This window comes from Pimephales promelas, chromosome 1, assembly GCF_988280905.1.
Source record: "Pimephales promelas chromosome 1, fPimPro1.hap1.1, whole genome shotgun sequence".
Taxonomy (NCBI): Eukaryota; Metazoa; Chordata; class Actinopteri; order Cypriniformes; family Leuciscidae; genus Pimephales; species Pimephales promelas.
The window spans coordinates 39,476,367-39,496,064 of record NC_142769.1 but is presented as its reverse complement, the minus strand read 5'-3'; the positions used below and the strand labels follow the sequence as shown (position 1 = coordinate 39,496,064).

General features: G+C 39.1%; 1 protein-coding gene across 1 annotated transcript in view; it reads left to right on the top strand.

The window, feature by feature from the left end:
- The window catches only part of exoc6b (exocyst complex component 6B), a 97,592-nt gene that overhangs the window by 25,833 nt on the left and 52,061 nt on the right, over window positions 1-19,698 (top strand). Inside the window, exons 6-9 of the mRNA XM_039659184.2 lie at window positions 1,516-1,720; window positions 11,606-11,779; window positions 13,792-13,860; window positions 19,443-19,526. Of these exons, the coding sequence (XP_039515118.1) occupies window positions 1,516-1,720; window positions 11,606-11,779; window positions 13,792-13,860; window positions 19,443-19,526 (532 nt within the window). The remainder of the gene's footprint in view (window positions 1-1,515; window positions 1,721-11,605; window positions 11,780-13,791; window positions 13,861-19,442; window positions 19,527-19,698) is intronic.

The window sequence follows — 19,698 nt, the reverse complement described above, 5'->3', positions numbered from 1 at the left end:
ACTGTCTAGTACCCACAATATTTTAACACCTTTACTTAAAGTACATTTGAGAACAGGACATTCTCGGCTGGGGAAGAGAGAGCAAGGTGTTGATGATTTAAACAGGCCCTTGATCACTGGACCACTGGAGTATCTCATCCAGCCAGATGTGACTGTGACCAGACAGAGAGAGAAAGAGAATTTTCAGATGTCTGAGATGTTCAAAGCAGCATTTGGCAGCTGCCAGGACTCAGAGACACAGAGGACACATTTGGACTGGATTTTCTTAGCTTTAGCAGCTGCATACATTGAACCATCCCAAATCTCAACATTATCAGGCAATTTTGTTATTTATGGGCTTTTTGTTTTTATAGTCAAGGACAGTACATCTGACAGGAAGGTGGAGGGAGAGAGGGAATTTGGTGAAAACGATACAGGATTTCATCCTGCATCCTCATGAGCACACAGCTCTTATATTCAAGCACATCGCAACCCTTGGGGCGGGGAGACGTAAAAGAGCTTCTGAAAAAGATTTTACTAAATATCATAGGACTGTTAATACATTTACTCTAGTCACTCGCTGGCTAGAAAAGATATACACTTAATAAATAATATTTTCAGAAAAATTTTATAATTTGCCTCAATACATTAATTTTAGTTAATTTAGCATTGTTAAAATCTTATTTTTTTAAATACAAATAAAATATATAACTGCCTTTATATTTTAGAAAGGGTGGGATCATTATATTTTGGAGTCAAAATTGTGGAAACACCTAAACTGCCACTTTAAACGTTTTGGAAGCATTGCTTTTGCTGTCTTGTCATGTCCTCTGTGTGACCTGATGTTCGGCATGGGCCTGCCAATTTTTTCGTTTTTTATTTATCTCTGCTCTCCGTGTTTCCCCGTCTCTCTCGTGTGCTTGGTTTTGCCATTAGCCTGGAGGTAGCGGCAGGGTCGGCCAAGAGAGACTCTCTCCCCGGTGTCGGGTCTGCTGTGTAATGTTGCGTGACTGTGATGCTGTATTCAGAGAGTGTGTGTGTGTGCGATGAGCATAGCTCATCTCTGAGATCATCTTGATTGGGTTAAATTGTTATCATGCTGAGAACTTAGTCTTTAACCAAAGATTAAAACACGTACTGCATGTGCAAGGCTCATCAATAATAATGTCCTGAGGAGAGTTTTGAGAGTTTTGGGTCTGTCATTTGCCCTCCAGTTTGACAATAAAAATAAAAAATGTAAAATGTTTAATGCATGTGTATACAAATGAAAAAAAGCTATTATAAATAATGTGAATCATTTATTAATTATACTTTTTTTTTTGTCACATTAAAAAACGTTGTTGCTTTGTGGTCATTGAAAATTATGGCTTGGAAGTAAGAGTCTGAACTTCTGTCTCAAGTGGGCCAACAGAAATAAAACCTTATTGTTGAGCCCTGCATTTGTGCATCATTAATACTCGGAAGGTTTTTTGAAGTAGCACATATATGCAACATTTCCTCTATCCATCATTTCTGACCCCGTCGTATGCTACCCAGATACTATCCAGCTTTACGAACCCTGGAACAGTTGGAGGAGAGCTGTTTGCCTCAAGCGGGATCATATCGTTTCTGCACCATCATGGCAGAGAATATCCCACGCCTGCGCACGCACATCAGAGACGTCTCCATGTCTGACCTCAAAGACTTCCTGGAGAGCATCCGCAAGCATTCGGATAAGATCGGAGAGACTGCCATGAAACAGGTGTGTGTGCTTGTGTTTGAGAGAGAGCGCTCGTGTCTGAATAATGCCTGGAGGTGTGTCTGAACTATTCTTTGACAGCTGCCTCATGTGCTCACCTCTGACCTTATGGTCACAGCTGGGTTTCAACTTGAGGTCTCAGAAGGAAGGACAAAGGCCTTGTTCTTCGGTAGTTTAATGTGCTTTTCCCCCATTTTTCCTTTCATCTTATCTCTGACCATCTAGTCTGGAGGAAAGGGAGCTACCAATCTGTTCTGAATCAAAGATCATTTTAGGTCGCTTTTGTTTATGCCAGAGGAGTCTAGCAACACAGTGTATGGACGCTGCTTCAAGGACAGTCCACGGAGACACGGAGAAGACTCAGGGAACACATATGAGAGAAATTGAGTGGATTTTTCGTTGGAATGCAGAAAAGTCCTCTGCTTTCTTTTACAGTTATTAGACCAAGATGGGGTGAGGAGTGCATTAGAATATGAAACGCCAAGTAGACATTAAGATCTCCCAAGCACCATAAAATCTGGCCTCACTTTTTTCTCTTTTTCTCTTTGACATATTTTTCTTTGCTTTCTTCCTTGTTCTTTTTCACAGAGGAATACAACTGGTCATAATAGATGATCCAGTGGAGGTGGTTTCTAAGGCAGGCATCACTATTGCACATACTTGCTTGCCCATACATACTACGTTTAGGGCTTTTCCGTATCAATAAGTATTCCAATTTTCTTGCAACTCATCCTAAAAAAACACAGACTTGCAATGGAGAGCATATCTTGGTACCATTATATTATTGAGCAGTTGGCCAATTTTAAATAAGACAAAACGAGCATTGCAATTACATTGCAAGCTCAAACAACTGAAATCTAGATATTTCTTTTTAGTTTACTACTTCAAGTATTGCTTTTTTTTCTTCAATAGAAGATCCAGGATTCCCACTGTCTAGAAACACCTGGATATATGAGGTAACCTAATTTAAAATAATAGTTTGTTTTTTAAATTAAATTTTTTTTTTTTAAAAATGTAAAATTTTTATAATTTAAAAAAAATCCTTGATCCAGTAAATCACAAACTTAAGTCATGAGGCTTTTGAATGTTGTTAATGAAATTTTAAATATTGTACCTACCGCACATACAACATTCCTAATGGTACTACCGTATTGACGATACTACCATTTAAAAAAAAATACAATGACATTGCCAATATTAGAATCCCAATGCTACCCTAGTACCGGTATATCGTTCAGCCTTAAGGCGCTTTTCCACTGCGGTTCGGTTCGGTACGTCTCACTTGTGGTGCTTTTCCACTGCATGGTACGGTACAGTACGGTTCGCTTCAGGTCGCTTTAAATGGTACCTGGTCTGTTGAGGTTCCAAGCGTACCGTACCGGTACTAAAATGTGACGTGAAACACTGCAGATCACTGATTGGTCAGACAGAATCGTCACTACCAGCGTCACTACTAGCGTCATTGGATTTGCGACACGAGACGTGAGATACTTTTTTAGCAGTATTTTTGTTTTGCTGCCATCAGCCTCATTTTAAACACATTTTTCCGTCTAGCAGTTAAAAACAACCACATACCGAGAATCAGGAACACCATCCCCTCGATAGTCTCCATTGTTCCTGTGTTGTGAGTTTGAAAATGTGGCGCTTTTAAGATGATGTCATGGCAGTAGAGGCGCGCGCAAATAACGATCAGTCCCACACACTTTGAAGGGGTACTACTGCAGTGGAAACGAAAAGCGATCCGAACTGTTCCGCGCCGAGTCAAAGTGTACTGAGCCGAACCGTACCGTACTATGCAGTGGAAAAGCGCCATTAGTTGTTAGGAGTCAAAGTGGTTGAGAACCACTGTCATAGACATTTGGCCAGTAAGCATCCACCTAGAACATTCAACATCATTAAGGATAACTTTGCTGTCTTCAACATCACATTTTCTGCAGAAAGTTCTCCACTCTTCTCAGATCTGTTTCTGCTGCTAATTAAGAAACAGCGGAGAGCAAAAGTAGCCAAAAACATGTCACTGAAGGGTTCAAATATTCCTCCTTGAAAAAGGCCAAAGCCATGCGTGTGTGTGCATGTGATGGTGTGCTATAACATAAGTTTTCTTTTTACTGTGTGAACTTTTTTTTTTAGTTACACCCCAACACTTTCTAGAACACAGCGAAACGACTAAATTAACATTTTTCAGTAGTACAAAGTTAGCCCAGCTTTTGAAAAATATTGGAAATTTGATCTATTCTTCCTTTTTGTTCTGGCAGTTTAAGTTAAATGATTCCAGAAACGGTTCACCTATTTGAGTCACTTTGCAGAAGTGTGACATTTAGGTCTTTTTTTTTAATCGAAACGAAATATTGAGTTAAATGCTGTTGATGTTTCCAGCTAGTTAAGACACATTCTATTTTTAAGAAAAATGCAATTTTAAGATGCATTCTATACATTTTGTTTAAGTTCGAGTCCATAAACTCTCATTCTTTTTTTGTGTGACAAGTGTACACTTGAATATACTTTAAAAAAAAAAGATTAATCATGATATAATTATGTAGTTTTATATTTAAAGATTGATATTGTTTCCCCAGCTTCAATGTAATTATGTATGTGGCTGCTTTTTTTTCTGGGACTTCATTTACTTTTTCTCAAGAGGAGCTTTACTGTAATTTAATCATGTTCAGTTATGAGTAGCGTGTAGCTTGGAAAGCTAGAGTTTCAAAGTTACTTCAATAACATTGGTTTTTGGAAAGTTCATTTTGTCTCTGACGATGTTGAAGAGGAGAAGTTGGACAATGAAACAATATGTGTATTCATCCAGGTAGGCAGGACTGAGGTAGATGTGTGTTCTACCAGCAGGTTTTAATGCATTCGCTGTGTGACATGAGCAAATGCATGTGGACACCATGAGTTGTAATCAGAGATACCCGTTTGTTCTGTTGCTGGTCTGCTTCCAGTTGCCCCAGCCCAGGCTTTCGTTCCACTTTGTCCCTTTTCCCCCTCGCCTCATCAGCCAGTGCCCTTGTCCATAGTTTGAACAAACTGTTGGCTCCTGAAGCTCCGGAACTTGGTGAGTTTCCACCGGTCCAATCTAAATGATGGGACTGTTTGGTTTGAACTCTCTGCTGGTCTACTTTCTGAGTCTGATCATCTGGGCATACACGTCCATTGGTTTGTGTCCTTCCTTTAGTACAATGTGTTATCATTCAGTGGATTATTTTTAATGTAATAAATAACGTTGTTATTCATTGTTATACATTTATTCTTTGTTTTCCATTTCGGTTTTCGGGTTTTAGCTTTATTTTTAGCATATTTTTGCTTTTAAAAACAGGGATGTATATAGTTGTACCCTATATAAAGACATAAAGCAATTAATTTTCTCATTTTTCATAAATAGTTGTTGTATGTCAAATCACTCGTGCACTCCATAGGGAGCCCCGTTTCTGTTAAGTGACACACCATTTCTGCTTTTGACACACTGCACAGCCAATTCAGACATTTAATTTGACTTATCTGAGTGAAGTAAAATAGTTTCATGACCATGCAGAGCAATATGATAGATTTAGAGCAGTTGTCCTGAAAAGGACTATACATAAAATAACTGTATAATCTTGCCAGTAATTTTCTTTATAAACATTCAAAATGTATATTTGCAAAAAACTTACTGACCCCAAACTTTTGAACTGTTGTGTATGTAGTAAATGAGAAAAACACTGGTATTTGTTGCAACTCTTCCACTAGCCCACCTCTTGGGCCTCTAGGTGATTGGTGAATGAGACCTCCTAGTTTTGTGGGCCATCTGTATTCAGTATTGGGATTTATTGAAGGGATTGTGGGAGTAGAAAAGAAGGGAATCACGTAACAGGGTGAAGGGTAGATTGCACAAGATGAAGTCAAATTGGGAACAATCAGTGAATATCCCTCTTTTTATCCGTACTTTTCTACTGACCCCATAGAGGGACATGTAGATGCGCAAATACGTTCTTGGACCATTTTAAACCATTAACATAAGATTAATCCCAGTGTTTAATATTGCTTGGATGTAAGTTGGATGAGATTGCCAAACTGATAATGAAACACACTGGCTCATGTGATTTTGGTTATGTGTTTTCTTGGGTGCCTGTCCTACCCTTCCAGTGGCCTCTGGCGTAGAACAGCAAATTGTACTGAACGGTGTTCAAACTCTTGAACCACACGATTTGCAGCATGCACAACCACCCAGGCAAATGCACACACACTTATGTCAACATCACCATGTGCTGTCCTAACCATGCGCGGCTGTTCGGGTTCAAAACGTGGTTAACTGCTTTTCCTCCCACCCTAGCGTCCTCTCATCTCCCATCATCTCCCATCACGAACTTCCATTTGACCCAGATTCTGCTCATGCTGATGCGATCCATGTCTGACCCGGTCTTGGCCGCTGACTTCAGCTACTGCTTGAGTCTCTGAGATAAACCTTGATCTGGCACACGGCTGGAGCTGATCTTCAGCGACTCCCTTTTAGGAACACACTGTTTGAATGAATCAATCTTCCCTGGAGCCTGACTTTGTATCCCCAGGTGTATCTTCTAAAAAAAAAAAAGAGAAAGGAAGTGTGTTTCGGTGAAAACTAAAATGGAATCTCGAGTAAGCAATTACAATATTTTGTAATTTTGGGTTGTGGGATTTCCTAAGGGAACTCTTGTTGTTGCTCAACACCACATACCAACACCTTGACGTTGTGTCAGCAGGTTTTGCTTCACTTACTTTTTTCTCCAGAAGATGTCAACACCTTCTCCCTCATTTCTTGGCTTGTGAACCAGCAAAAACACCTTTTAATCTCATGTCAATTCCCCCCAGCAGTCAATGCTCTCCATCATGTGTTTCCATTTGCGTCCAGTAGGTGGCAGCAGAGGTCATCCCAGATTCTGCCTGCCTCCGCCGCTCCGTAACGTCTCCCGCAGAAGTGGAATGTTGGTGTAGAGTTAAACCAATATTCAAACTCCAGTAACCTTTGAACAAAGTGACCGTCCAATCGGCACTTGCCAAAGCCTCACATTCCTCCTATTAAAGTTTGTTTTCTTGCATGTCTTTGAGTTCTGTAAGATTTGTCTTCTTGGCACGCGTTCATGTGCGTGTGTGTTTTGGCTGAAACCCGGCACGTGCTGATTAGAGCAAAGCTGTGGAGTTGTTCCTCAAAAGTAAACCAAGTGAACGATAAATCAAGCTCTAATGTCACCTTGCACAAGCTTTCTGTTAACTCAGGGAATCAATCTGTAACACTCTCTTATTCTTGATTGCTGACACAGACGCTGGCTCCTGGTTCTGACCTGCGACTTCTCCTCGCTAGCAGATGTGACTGCTCTGCTTACATGTTGGCACTCGTTGTGGCCTTTTTGCAGCTTCAGTAGTGGTTTCTGCTGTTAAATACAGAAGGGTGTCGTCGCTCTTTCTACTTTTTTGTGGGTTTCTGTTCCAGTGGTTTTGTGGTCGAGTGACGTTGGAGACATTCTGACTAAAGAAGCTGGAGAAGAATAGATCAGTTGCTCTTTGCTGACTGATGAAGAACAGAGCGCCTTTTCCACCCATCATTCATATTTTCTTCTGTTCAGGGATTTAACTTTTTCTCTCTTGAAACTGTATTTGCCCACTTCTTGGTCATTTTTGCCCATCCATCTCTGCATATTATGGTCACATTGTTAATGTTGTGTGGAGAAATACTTGAAGTTTTCACATTCTTTTGGCTGACGTCAGAAGACAGATGGCATCGCTACCACCGCCAAATACCTTTGGGCAATAAATCGGTTGTTTCAGGGTAAGACCCTCAACCTCAAGTGGATCCACTTCCCTTTCCACAGCAGAGATGGCTTCTCTTGAGCTTTGGATGTGTCTCATTCCCTCCTCCCCGCTCCATTCTTCCATCCCCGACTCCAGATGAGCGAGTAAGCGCACGAGCAAACCGCTAATAACAGAAGGCTATTTGTTTAGTGGCTCTGTGATCCAGACTTGCAGACTGGTTCCTATTCCACTGGAAATTAGGCCCAGTCTCTGTGAGCCTGTGATTGTTTTAATTCCACTAACAAATGATCTGAAAATAAATATATTGGGAGATCCAGTGCTGTAATAATGGCTCCATTGTATGCTGTCGAGCACAGAGAGTCTGTGTGTATGTTGAGTATAGAGAAGCAGTTAGTCAAAGATTTTGTTATAGACCTCAAGCCTGAATTTTAATCTTCCTTTTCTTTTGACCCCCTTTCCCCTTTTGTTCTGTCAGTCACTTCTATTTCTTAGCTCAATTTTATTCCATTTTTTTATTCTTAGCCCAACTTTTGTTCCATTTGACTCCTTTTTGTATAGTTCTCTGAAGGAGCATGTTTATACAGTGATATAACAAATGTTTTCACCATCTTCAGAACGATTCTTAAAATATTTGCTTCATTGTCTTTTGCTTTTTATTTTAGGGAGAGGTTGGTTACATCTAGTTATTTGGAAATCATCATCTTTTGCCAAACATCATTATTTGCCACAGACAATCATATAAATGTTAAAATTTATACAAATGTTTACGATTGAACGTTTAACAAAGCTGCAGTGTTCAGGAAACCTGTTGTAATCTTTGTTTTAGCAGTCTAGGCTCCTTAAAGGAAGGGTAGGCAATTTCGGAGAGGCTAGCAATAGCAAGCTATCTTTGAAAGCATTAGATCCCAGCATTCCTTCAGAGCGCACCCCAAAGTGATGCCTCCTGCAAAATTATAAACGCATAGCGCCAGAGCAGAGTCGACAAGGCGCCTCAAAAGCACAACATTGCAAAAATAATGAATTTAAACTGACTTGTAACATCTGAAAGCTGCAGATTAAAGGAGTAGTTCACTTTTGAAAAAAACATTTGCTGATAATTTCCTCACCCCCATGTCATCCATGATGTCCATGTCGTTCTTTCTTCAGTTGAAAAGAAATTAAGGTTTTTGATGAAAACATTCAAGCATTTTTCTCCATTTAATGCACTTCAGTGGGAACCAAACGGTTCAAGATCCAAAAGACACTTTCAGTACAAACTGCAAACTGTTCAAAGGGCTTTAAACGATTCCAGACGATGAATAAGGGTCTTATCAAGCGAAATGATCGCTCATTTAATAAATAAATGACAAAGTTTAAGTTTTATAAGCTCAAATGCTCGCCTTGCTCTGTGCTGTGATGCACGTTTGTGACTCTCCTTTTCGAACTCGAACAATCAAACAAACAAATCTTTTTCTGAGTCATTTGTTTCATTCAATGAACGAGACGAACGAATTGACTCGGAAAAAGATTCGTTCATTTATTCAAAATAAATCACTTTGTTATTTATTTTCTTTAAATGAGCGATCCTTTCGCTTGATAAGACCCTGATTCATCGCCTGGAATCGTCTAAAGCCCTTTGAACAGTTTGCAGTTTGCACTGAAACTGTCTTTTGGACCTTGAACCGTTTGGTTCCCACTGAAGTGCATTATATGGAGAAAAATACTGGACTGTTTTCATCAAAAACCTTAATTTCTTTTTCGACCGAAGAAAGAAAGACATGGACATCTTGGATGACATGCGGGTGAGTAAATTACTTTGTCTGTCTGCCTAAAGAAAGCGCTGATAACACGTGATGTCTGCACAGGCAGAGTGCGCAGAGGAATGGAAATACATTTGTTCACTGGCAGGTACGACGTCCTATCATTGCATTTGGACCAATATTTTTCGTCCTAAGATTTCAACAGGTTCCAGGGCTGCACGATACATTATTTTATCATTGATATTGTGGTGTGCGCATCGGTCAAGTATAGGGATCATAGTAAATATATTTAGACCACGTCTATTATTGATTGCTTTCAGGATGTTATCATGATGGTTTCAACCAGTATGGTAAAAAGTGTTTATGAAATACATTGCCTTCCCTACCTTTGAAAAAAGAATGAAAGAAAGTGTTTCATTCTTTTTCTGCAAAGGAATATTAAAGTGCCCCTTTTATGCTATTTTAAAGATTCCTAATTTTGTTTTGGAGGTCTTTGGAGGTTGGAGGTCTTTGTTTTTTTGTGTGCAGAAATTGATTTTACAGCCCATGAAACGAATACATCTGAATAAAAAAACAATTGTACAATATAAAACTACAGATGTATAGATATTTTTTATAAGTATAAAGTTTGAGTCTGTTTCTGTATGAGTTAGAGATGCACCATTTTACAGAAACTGATGTTAAAGTTTTCTTTTAGCTGAAAACCAAAAAGAAATGGTGAATGATTTATTGATTAAACTACATTGTCCACTAATGTGGAAATTTGTCATCGACTCATCGATTTTTACTTCTATTGCACCCTATTCACAATTACAAATATTTCTGAAGGGAATATGTGCTGTACGAAAAGCTGCATAACTTTTTAACAACTAAAAATATTTTCACCTTTCATTTTTCCAAAGGAATACTCTTTTTCTTGTCTTATTTGGCATGTTCTTTCACTCACATTCTTGTTTAAATCCTGAAATTGCAGCTGTGGCTAACTAATGTCTTTCACTGTGAAATTCAAAAGTTCTTAATAATTGAGCACTTCATGGGGCCACTGAAGGAAAGGAATTTTTGCAGTGTTTGTTTCTTTCTTTTTGTTTGCCTTCTAGTACCCCATCACTCTGACGCGAATGCCTCTACTTAAGATGAGAGGACCGAACTGAACGAGTGGGACATAACAGCCAATGAAGCACAATAGACAACACACTACTGTAACATACTGCATCCGATACACCCTCGCTATGACGCACATGCCTCTACTAGAGTTTAGAAGAGGATTAGAACTTCAGACGTGTCTAAAGAAATAAGTAGAGCACAATGCAATGATGAATACAATGACAATGCTCAATCTTTACAAAGTCCAATTAGTGCATTCAGACCTTCTCATTCTCAGAGAAGAATTATTAGGATAAAGTGTTGGTTTGAATCCTTTTTTTGAGAACATCAAGCAGCCACAACATCCACTTTGCATCCTATTTTTGCTATTTGCTTTCAATTCCTTTGTCCTCATGGTGTTGAAGTTTTCTCTCAATTACCTTTTTTGTTGGCTTTAAGAAACTGGGTTGAAATGTTCACAACATTTCCTGTAAAGAAGTCCTTTAAATCTGATGCTCTTCATGGGAAGGAATTCTTGAGTTGCAACTTGCAAAGGTCTCTTCATGTGCCACCGTCCGATATACCCTCGCTATGACGCACATTTCTGTACTAGAGAGCTCAATCTTTGCGTAGTCTAATAAGCTCATTTGGACCTTCTCATTCTCAGAGAAGAATAATCCGAAAAAACAGTATTGTCTTGAATCCTTTTTGTGGAACCACCAGGAAGCCCACAACATCCCCTTTGTATCCTATTGTCGCTGCTTGGGTTCTGTTCTCTTGTCCTAATGGCGTTTTGGTGTTATGGAGTTTTCTTTTTTTCAATAAAGAGGCATTTTTTGTTGTTGTCTGCTTCAAGAGCCCTCCTTGCCTGAATCTGGCTCCCCACTAAATAACTTGAGAGGTCTGTAAGGAGAAGGTTGTGTGCGCATTGAACTTGGTCTTGACGTCAGACGCTGTTAGTTAAAGAATAGTGTTCAATTGAGGAAATCTCATCTGAACTCTCACGTTTTGCTTATGGGAAATCCTTTCACAGGTGCCTTTCCCTTTGTTGGCACTAATGGGAAAAGACGTACTTTGTTAATATGTAGAACAGTATCGCTATTGATTTAGAATGTCACATGGAAATGATTGACAAGTTCAGTCTTTGTTTCTTCTTGAAGACATGTGGGATACTAAAATACATACACTCTCTCTCTCTAGTGCAACAAGAAAAAAAAAAAATTATTTGTAATTTAAAATGTAGCCTAATTCTTTTAAATGTCTTACCATATGTTCCTCTTCACATGTTGCTGTGTTTGTTTTCTAGGCACAGGTGCAGATCGCTCGTGACAATGCCGTGACATCACAGCAGCGGTCAGCGAGTGGACGAAGAATACGGAAGGAAGCATGCTCAGGCACAGAGGTCGACAGAACTGAAAGCAACCCCTTCTCGGAACAGGATTCTGGAATATTGGATGTGGAGTATGAAGAGGAGAATGAGGTGAGAGAGGAAATATTCACCTCAGCAGTTAAGCATTTCAATTTATTTGAAGCTTTTAGCACTTTGTTTTCAGTCTACTTTTGTGAACAGGCGCTTAATGAAACCAGGAAAAAAGAATTCCTCATTCAAATGTGACTTCGGGTATTATTCTCTGTTCTTTTTCCTTCTGTCTCAGTCCTTCATTTTGGGTTTGAATCATAATGAATGTATCCAATCTGGTTCTGATTCCTATTAGTGATTCTGCTAACAATTATTTTAATATGTTTGAAATGGATTTAAATTATTATATATTTTTATAATCAAAAATGATTCTACACTCATTCAAATAAACAACCAGCCACAAAACACTCGAATGGTTCTTGGTTCATTTCAGTTAAACATGAGTCAGATTAATTCAGTAACCACTCCAACGGATTCAACCTTTGTATGAATAACTTGGATGTGGAAAACACGGTCACAGTTTTTTAGTACAGTGTTCTTCTATCTACATTATCCGAAAATCTAAAGTCATGAGAATTATCTAGTTAAATTATTTAAATGGAATCTTTGAATATTTACTCTAAATCCCATTTTCTCTGTCTGTGTTTTCGTCCCTCTCCATCAGTCCCTTTCTCCTGCTTTTACTTGAATATCCCTATGGACTTGCTGTTGGGCTGCCTGCCCAGTCCAGGATCCCCTCCCTTTCTTAATGGAGCGTCTCAGCTCCGCAGTCATTTAGTGTCATTAGGCCTACCCTGCTCCTCTGAGGCAGCAATGTGAGACGTGTGGAGCATGCAAGACGTGCTCCCCAGCTGTAGCTACCACCGCCATCAAGCCAAAGGATGATCCTCGCTTATGTCCTTAGAGACAAATTAAAATGACACAATCTAGACAGTCAGTTTTGTTGTGTAGTTCACGTTGATTTTATTTTGATGTGCTCAGAAGTATGTGTCTTTTTCTTGTTTTGACATGGTGTTGCTCAAACTGAAGCAACACAAGATTGACACTTGTTGTGTTTGTACTAAAGCACTCGGGATGGACTTTTGTTTTCCGTTTGCGTTATGCTAAGCAGACACTTTCATGTCAAAGCAGCTTAAAAAAGTTACTTACTAAATAAACGATAATGTAATTTTTGACTAAAGTTTACCATATTTACCTGATGTCTTACTTAGTTCCATGATGGCGCAACCTTGCCAACTATATGATTTTGATATCAGTTTGATCAGTGTAAACATTTCCACAATAGTTCCATAAGTGAACATTTTACCTTCAACTGACCCTGGTAAGGTTAATGCTTTTTGCCCTCTTGTTTGACCTTTCCCCCTTCCCTTCCCTCCAAGCTTCAATCAGCCTGTGCGTCATCATGTTTTCCTCTTCTGGCTCCTGTTGGAGAAGCAGTGCTTGTGCCAGGCTTTAATCTGCTTGAATCTCTGTGCTCAGGGGCTTCCTGAGAAACGGTTGTATCCAAAGATGGAGATCGGTGCCCGTTTAATGACCCCTTGCCACCTGAGCGATGTCCCATTGCGCCCCTTCGTCCTGTCTGTAAACTCTTTGTAGGGGAGTATGTTGGTGTGAACACGCCATCCTTGAACCGGGCAGACATTTCCAGCTCTGTCCCAGTGGTGCATCAAGACTGAATTGTTTTTTCCACATTCTCTGGTTTAATTGTTGGTGGTGCCATGAAATAGTCAGGTTTGAATGTCCCTGATTGCTATTTTGCGGGCACCAGATCAAAGCTGGTATTGTTCAGTTTGACCATTTGTTTGGGTTACTTTTGGAAAAACAGTCTTTCCTATACTGGTAAGGTCAAGGGTGGCTCAAGTCAAAGGGAAATAAAGAGACTGTGATAAGTTAAATGTGGTCAAACTATTTTCATTTTACAATACATTCATTTTTCATGACCTTTGACAATCTAAAGAAATTCTAGTTGAAAAATATCTTTAATGGTTTTTTTTTTCTTTATTGACTTCCAGCTTTAGTGCTTGTTATTTGTATAGGATACTATGTCTCTCACTGACTGTATTTTATTACAGATTCCTGGTGCGCAGGACTTGGTGGACTTCTCTCCTGTGTATCGCTGTTTACACATCTACACTGTATTGGTGAGTATTTCTCATTTGCATTTTGTTTTATTTCACGTTTGACTTGTCTGATATTTTTAATCAGAAAACGATCTCAATGCTGGCCCCTCACGCTTGCATATAACCCTCACTTTGTTCCCCAAGGCCTTTAGTTGCAGTGTTATTCTCAGGCAGAGAATGTCTTGAGTTTTTTTCAGCATATGTTCCTGAAAATGTGGATGTCTGTATGAGAAGTTGGTCATTTAAAATTTCATGTGTTAATGTTACCGTTTATGAGTGAGCTTTTTACACTATGGTTCAAAAGTTTGGCATCAGTAAGACTTTATTTGGAAAGATATGAATACTTTTATTCAATGAAGATGCATTCATTTTCATCAAAAGTGACCGTAAATACTTCTAAATTGTTACAAAAATATTGAACTTTCTGTTCATCTAATAACCCTTAAAAAATGTTAACTGTTTTAAATGTTGATGATAATAATAAGAAATATTTCTTGAGCACAAAGTAAGCATATTAGACTACTATATTACAATAGAAAACAGTAACTTTAAATTGTAGCACTAGTTATATTTTACAATATTACAGTTTTGTACTGTATTTTTGTTCAAATGAGTGCAGCCATAAGAGACTTCCTTTTAAAATCATTAAAACATATTACTGACCCCAAACTTTTGAATGATAGTAAATGTATAAATATTTTTTATTTGATGTATAGCTGCATGATTAAGTGAAATAAAGGTGAAATCCCAATGGGGAATATCTTGATATTAGATGTTTATAATATCACAAAATCACAGCATTTGGCAAAATAATCACAATAAGATATTTTGGTTAAAATCATGCAACCCTACACTGATTTATTATCTCTTTATGATAAGCACATCTGTTAATCCGTGCTGGCTGGTCATTTTAAATGTAAGCAGCTAGCACCAGTTGGTTGTCAATGACTTTTCTGAAATTTGCCAGTGGTTTACCAGCAAGTTCTCCACCCAAAAGTACCCTGGAATGTTCCCTGCACAAAAAAAATATTTCCTTTGACTCAGTCACAAATAATGAAAAATGCATCAGTGTTAACTTATTAACAATTAACGTGCTAGACTAGAAGAGTCCAGAGCCTATTTTTTGTGCTATATAATTTGGTGTAGGTCTACGTGCTTGGATGGGTACATCTGTTTAAAAAAAAAAAAAAAAAATTATTTTACACGAGGGCGCACGTGTTTGTTTTCGGAGTGTACGTGCTGACAGTTCCCTATGAGGACTCTTGAATTGTTTGAGTCGGTGGAATGTCACTTTTATGACCCTCCGGCCTGTAAATTTCATGTGCGAGCAGATGGACTGTCATTACTACAATAGTCTTTGTAATGGAAGCTGGTGAGAATGGCATGCTGGGGGTTCGGGGTAGAGAGGAAGCCTTTCGAGTTCATGTCTTGCCCTTTTTTTGACCAGTCCAAAGCTGCTCTGGAAACCCGGTCTAGGAGCCGTCTGAGGACGCAAAGGAAAGGGAGGAAAAGTAAAGGACGAGAGTTGTTTGAAAGTGACCAGGGAGTCATAGAAGGGAGACACACACACTGTTTTGAGGTTACAGGAAAAAAAGCAAACAAATGAGAAAAGAGACCCGATAAGTGAGTCGATGTGTTTCTTTTTAAGAAGGAATGTTACAGTTTTTGTGTTTCCTTTCCCTGGTGACCCTTGAGTCACCTCAGACCCTGGGAAATCACAATGCTTACATATACAAAAACAATCAGAATTGCACTTTATATGTCCCTGAAGAACTTTTTTGTTTAAACAGTGAGTACCAACTCATGAACGCCTGCTTCAATGCACCTATGGCAGATACTTCCCATTCACTGTATATTCAGTGGCCTGAAGGCCCCTACAGGAAGGAAGTTGTTGAGACTGTTGTATGTTTATATGGCGATTGGCCTTAGTGTGACATCACTCCAGATAATTTAAACAAACATCATGTAAACCCCACTACATGCTACTGTAAAGAGTGAGAGGGACAGAGAGACACTTATGGAAGGGAGGGAAACAAGTCAGATATAGAGTTTGTTCATGACCATGGTCCTGTAGATGTACAATGGCGCTGACTCCTGAGCTGGCTGCACTCCAGATGGCAGGAGGCGCTGAGGGGGTTCACCTGGGTTTCCTTCATACCAGGGGGCCGTGACCCGGCCACGGTGTCCCTTGGCTTTTTTTTTTTTTTTTTCTATGTGTGTGTGAAACAGTATGACTGAGGCCTGGAACTATAAGTGTGGAGCTGCTGCGGAGGAACAGGAAGTTGAACTCTGGTTGGAAATTCAAGCCGAGGGAGGGAAAGAATAAGGATGGCGAAAGAGAACAGGACAAGAGAGAGGTCAGAGCGCCCGTTGGAGGGTACAGCCTGTTCTTTTGTCAAGTTTGGCTGAAAAACTTAAATGGAAGACAATGTGTTTTAAGTTTTTCTTCACACTGCAATCAAACAATTGACATTTTTATGAATCTGAAGATAATAAAGTTCAAACGGACAGAGGAAAAAGATTATCCCGCTGGAGTGGTGGATTTAAAAGAACAGTGGACTGCAATATTTATGTGTAGTTGTAAAAAGTGTGACCTCTTTGCCTTAAGGCCTTGCACTCACCATAACCTCTTATTGTTTTTAAATTGCCAAAATGAAATGGCATTTTTCTTTTTAACTCATATGAACTCAAGTGCAGACATTTAATGGTGATACTGTGTCAGAAATCCAAGGCTGGTGGAGATTTCCTGGGGTCACTTTGTACTCTTACCTCTGTTTGCTCTTGTAAAACTGTAGTGTAAAACAGTCATAGATCTCTACTCGACTCGACTCCTGGCTTTCTTTTCCTGTTAGTCTCCTGTACCGACTTCCAACTCAAACTCCTCCTCTTTGCTCCTGATGGAACTCTGAACAGTGTCTCAATTCTCTGACAGTTCTGGTCTGTGTTCAGATCAGTAAAAAAACAGCGACTGGTTGTGATGGGCCAGCTGCAGCGGGAAACCCTTGAGAAGGAGAACCACAGAGCAGGCCTCCATCCTATTCTCTGACCCAGAAAAGCACAACCAGCCATCAGAGGCACTAGACATTTGTGTAGGGAAGTTCAGTTGAACTTTAGCATGAATCTTTCCACGATAGTTGATCTTGGCACTGTTCTCCTTTTGATTTTGACTGTTTAGGTTAAGGAACATCTATATGAGATGGAGCATTTGGACTTGATTAACTGGGTTTAGACTGCAGTTGGTAGACCTGCTCTTCTCAGTCTAGTAACCGCACAAAAGTTTGTATAGCCAACAGGATGGACACACTCAGTTAAATTCCTTTCACACAGAACATAGCATCCTTCTCTAACATCCTTTTTGTTCCTTCTCCAAAATTTCTTTTTAAGGATTCTGAGGTAATATACATCTCTGTGTCTCACCGTATGTTGTGCAGGAGTCATTTTGCCATAGTTCGCAATGTTCAGTTTTGGGGAAGCTGCAGCTGCTCATAATTTCAAGCGTGTGGCTATGAATCATTTTTTAAATATGTTGAATGAACCATCTTAGTAAAATGAATCAGACTTCCCAACACTTTTTGTGAGAGAGAAGGTTTGTGTGTGTCGCACTTAGTGTTGAACAAGTTACTTTCTTATACTTTCTTTTTTGTGTTTCTCACTGAATTGTTCAAACTTGTGTCTTTCATTGTACTCTGAAGGCCTTTGTGGTCAAAGCATAGTATATTTTTGATCCCTGTTGTTATTAAAGGTTTCAGGTTGTTCTGAAGTAATTTGAAATTTGTATAATGCTTTTTCCATTTCTGCTGTTTTCTCCTTCAATTCTTATTTCTCAAACCTTATTCTTCTTCTCACATCATTACATCTGGGTGGTCTTGGGGTGGCGTAGCCTAGTTGTAAACTATTTGGGCTTGGTAACCGAATGATTGCAAGTTCAAACCGCCAAGGGTCTCAGTATCACTATTGTGCACTTAGTCAAGACTCTGGCATAAGTATTCTGTAAACCGCTGTAGAGTAAATTAGTAAAAATATCCCATTAAATCAGAAACTCAAAAACTTTAAAATCGCAGTGACAATGTTTCCATTATTACGGAATAGCGTATTGGTGCATGCATATTTGTCAACTGTATATTTCATTAAGTGATGTTGTTAATATACCAATCTATTTGATGTACCAAATTCTGCTTTGTACTTTTAAAATGTACTAATAACCACCATAATAATACAAGTGGTAAAATGGAAAGCTGCATTATGAATCAGTTTTAATCGCAAGTGGTCTGTCTATGAAACATTCATAGACACAAAGACAAAACACTATCAAGTTAACATGTGTGAGACTAAAATAATGCATTAAACATAAACTAAATTATAAATATATCACAAAACACCCTAATGCACATTACGTATTATTCATTTATAGTCATGTCATGTTTCACACAGGGACTTGGAATGTACTTTGACTATTTTTCACTATATTAATGTGATTAATTAATGCGATAGTGGATAGTATATACTTGCAAAAAACAAACTTAAAGGGATACTTCACTTTTTTTGGAAATAGGCTCATTTTACCACTCCCCCAGAGTTAAACAGTTGGGTTTTACCATTTTCGAATGTCTTCAGACGATTTTTTTGATATTTAGAAGAATATCAGTAACCAGACAGTTTGAATAAAATAGAAATTTTGACGCTTACACCATCAATATTCGTTGGCAAAGATGTTTTAGAATGTATCCATTCTTTAGATTTCTTTCCAGAAATAATTTGGATATGTTTTTGCAGTTTCCTTGTGAGTCAGACCTCATTGTGTTTTCATTCCTCTTTATGAAATGTCGGGCATATTTAAATGCCCGTTTTTTTCTATATATTCAAAATAAAGGACAATGTTTATGTCTACCATGACTTCATGTGTGGTATGCATTTTCTTAGTGTATCACATTAGCTTAGATTTGTCAAACTCTTTTGGAATCAATTGACATAGAGAAGCACTCTTAGTGTGCCGTGCAGTGCTATAGCTGGTCTAGTCATGTCCTGTTGTATTAGTCACCCGCTCCGTCTAGACAAATTTAGACACTTGACCAGGTAGTGATAAGTCGTAAACTTATTGCTGCTGTTTTCTGTCTTTATCTCTTTATCTCTCTGTGTGTGTGTGTCTGTGTTGTTTCTGCGCTCTTTTCTGACTGGGACGTGTGTGCATGTGTTGGTGTAATTCCCTTACAGACTTTGATAGCAGTCTGTGTGAGGTGGACAGGAACTGCACTTTGGGATTCTGGGAAAAGGGTCAAGTCTTTAAGGGCTGAATGAGTGCCTTTGTTTTTAGACCACAAGCCTCTGCTGCACTGTATTCTGAGTCATACTATGAGATTAGAAGAGAGAGTACCTGATATGGTGTTTTTTTTGTTTTTTGTTAAAGTTTAGCTTGGTCTCTACAAGTAGGAATCCGTGTCCCTGTGTCTACTGCTTCTTTCCGTCTTTACCTTCCCTCTCTTGTTTCATTTTGAGCTTTTCTGGTGAGCTTTTCTGGTGGTTTCTCAGTGGTCACAGAGCTGTTCACACAGATTGAGAGCCATATTCTCACTTGGGTGCTTAGAATGTGTATCTGCCTTACACAGGGTGCCCGGGACACGTTTGAGAACTACTACAGGAAGCAGCGGCGGAAACAGGCCAGACTTGTGCTGCAGCCTCACTCTAACATGGTACGCCCTTACACCGCCTGAGAACATGTCGTGTCTAACTGTCTGTCTGACACCCTCCTATAATATTCACTGCATCACCCCAATCACTAACATCACCTGACATAAACTCTCAGGAACTGTGAGGTGGTAAGTCATAACATACAAATGTATACTTAGTTGACATGGATGCATA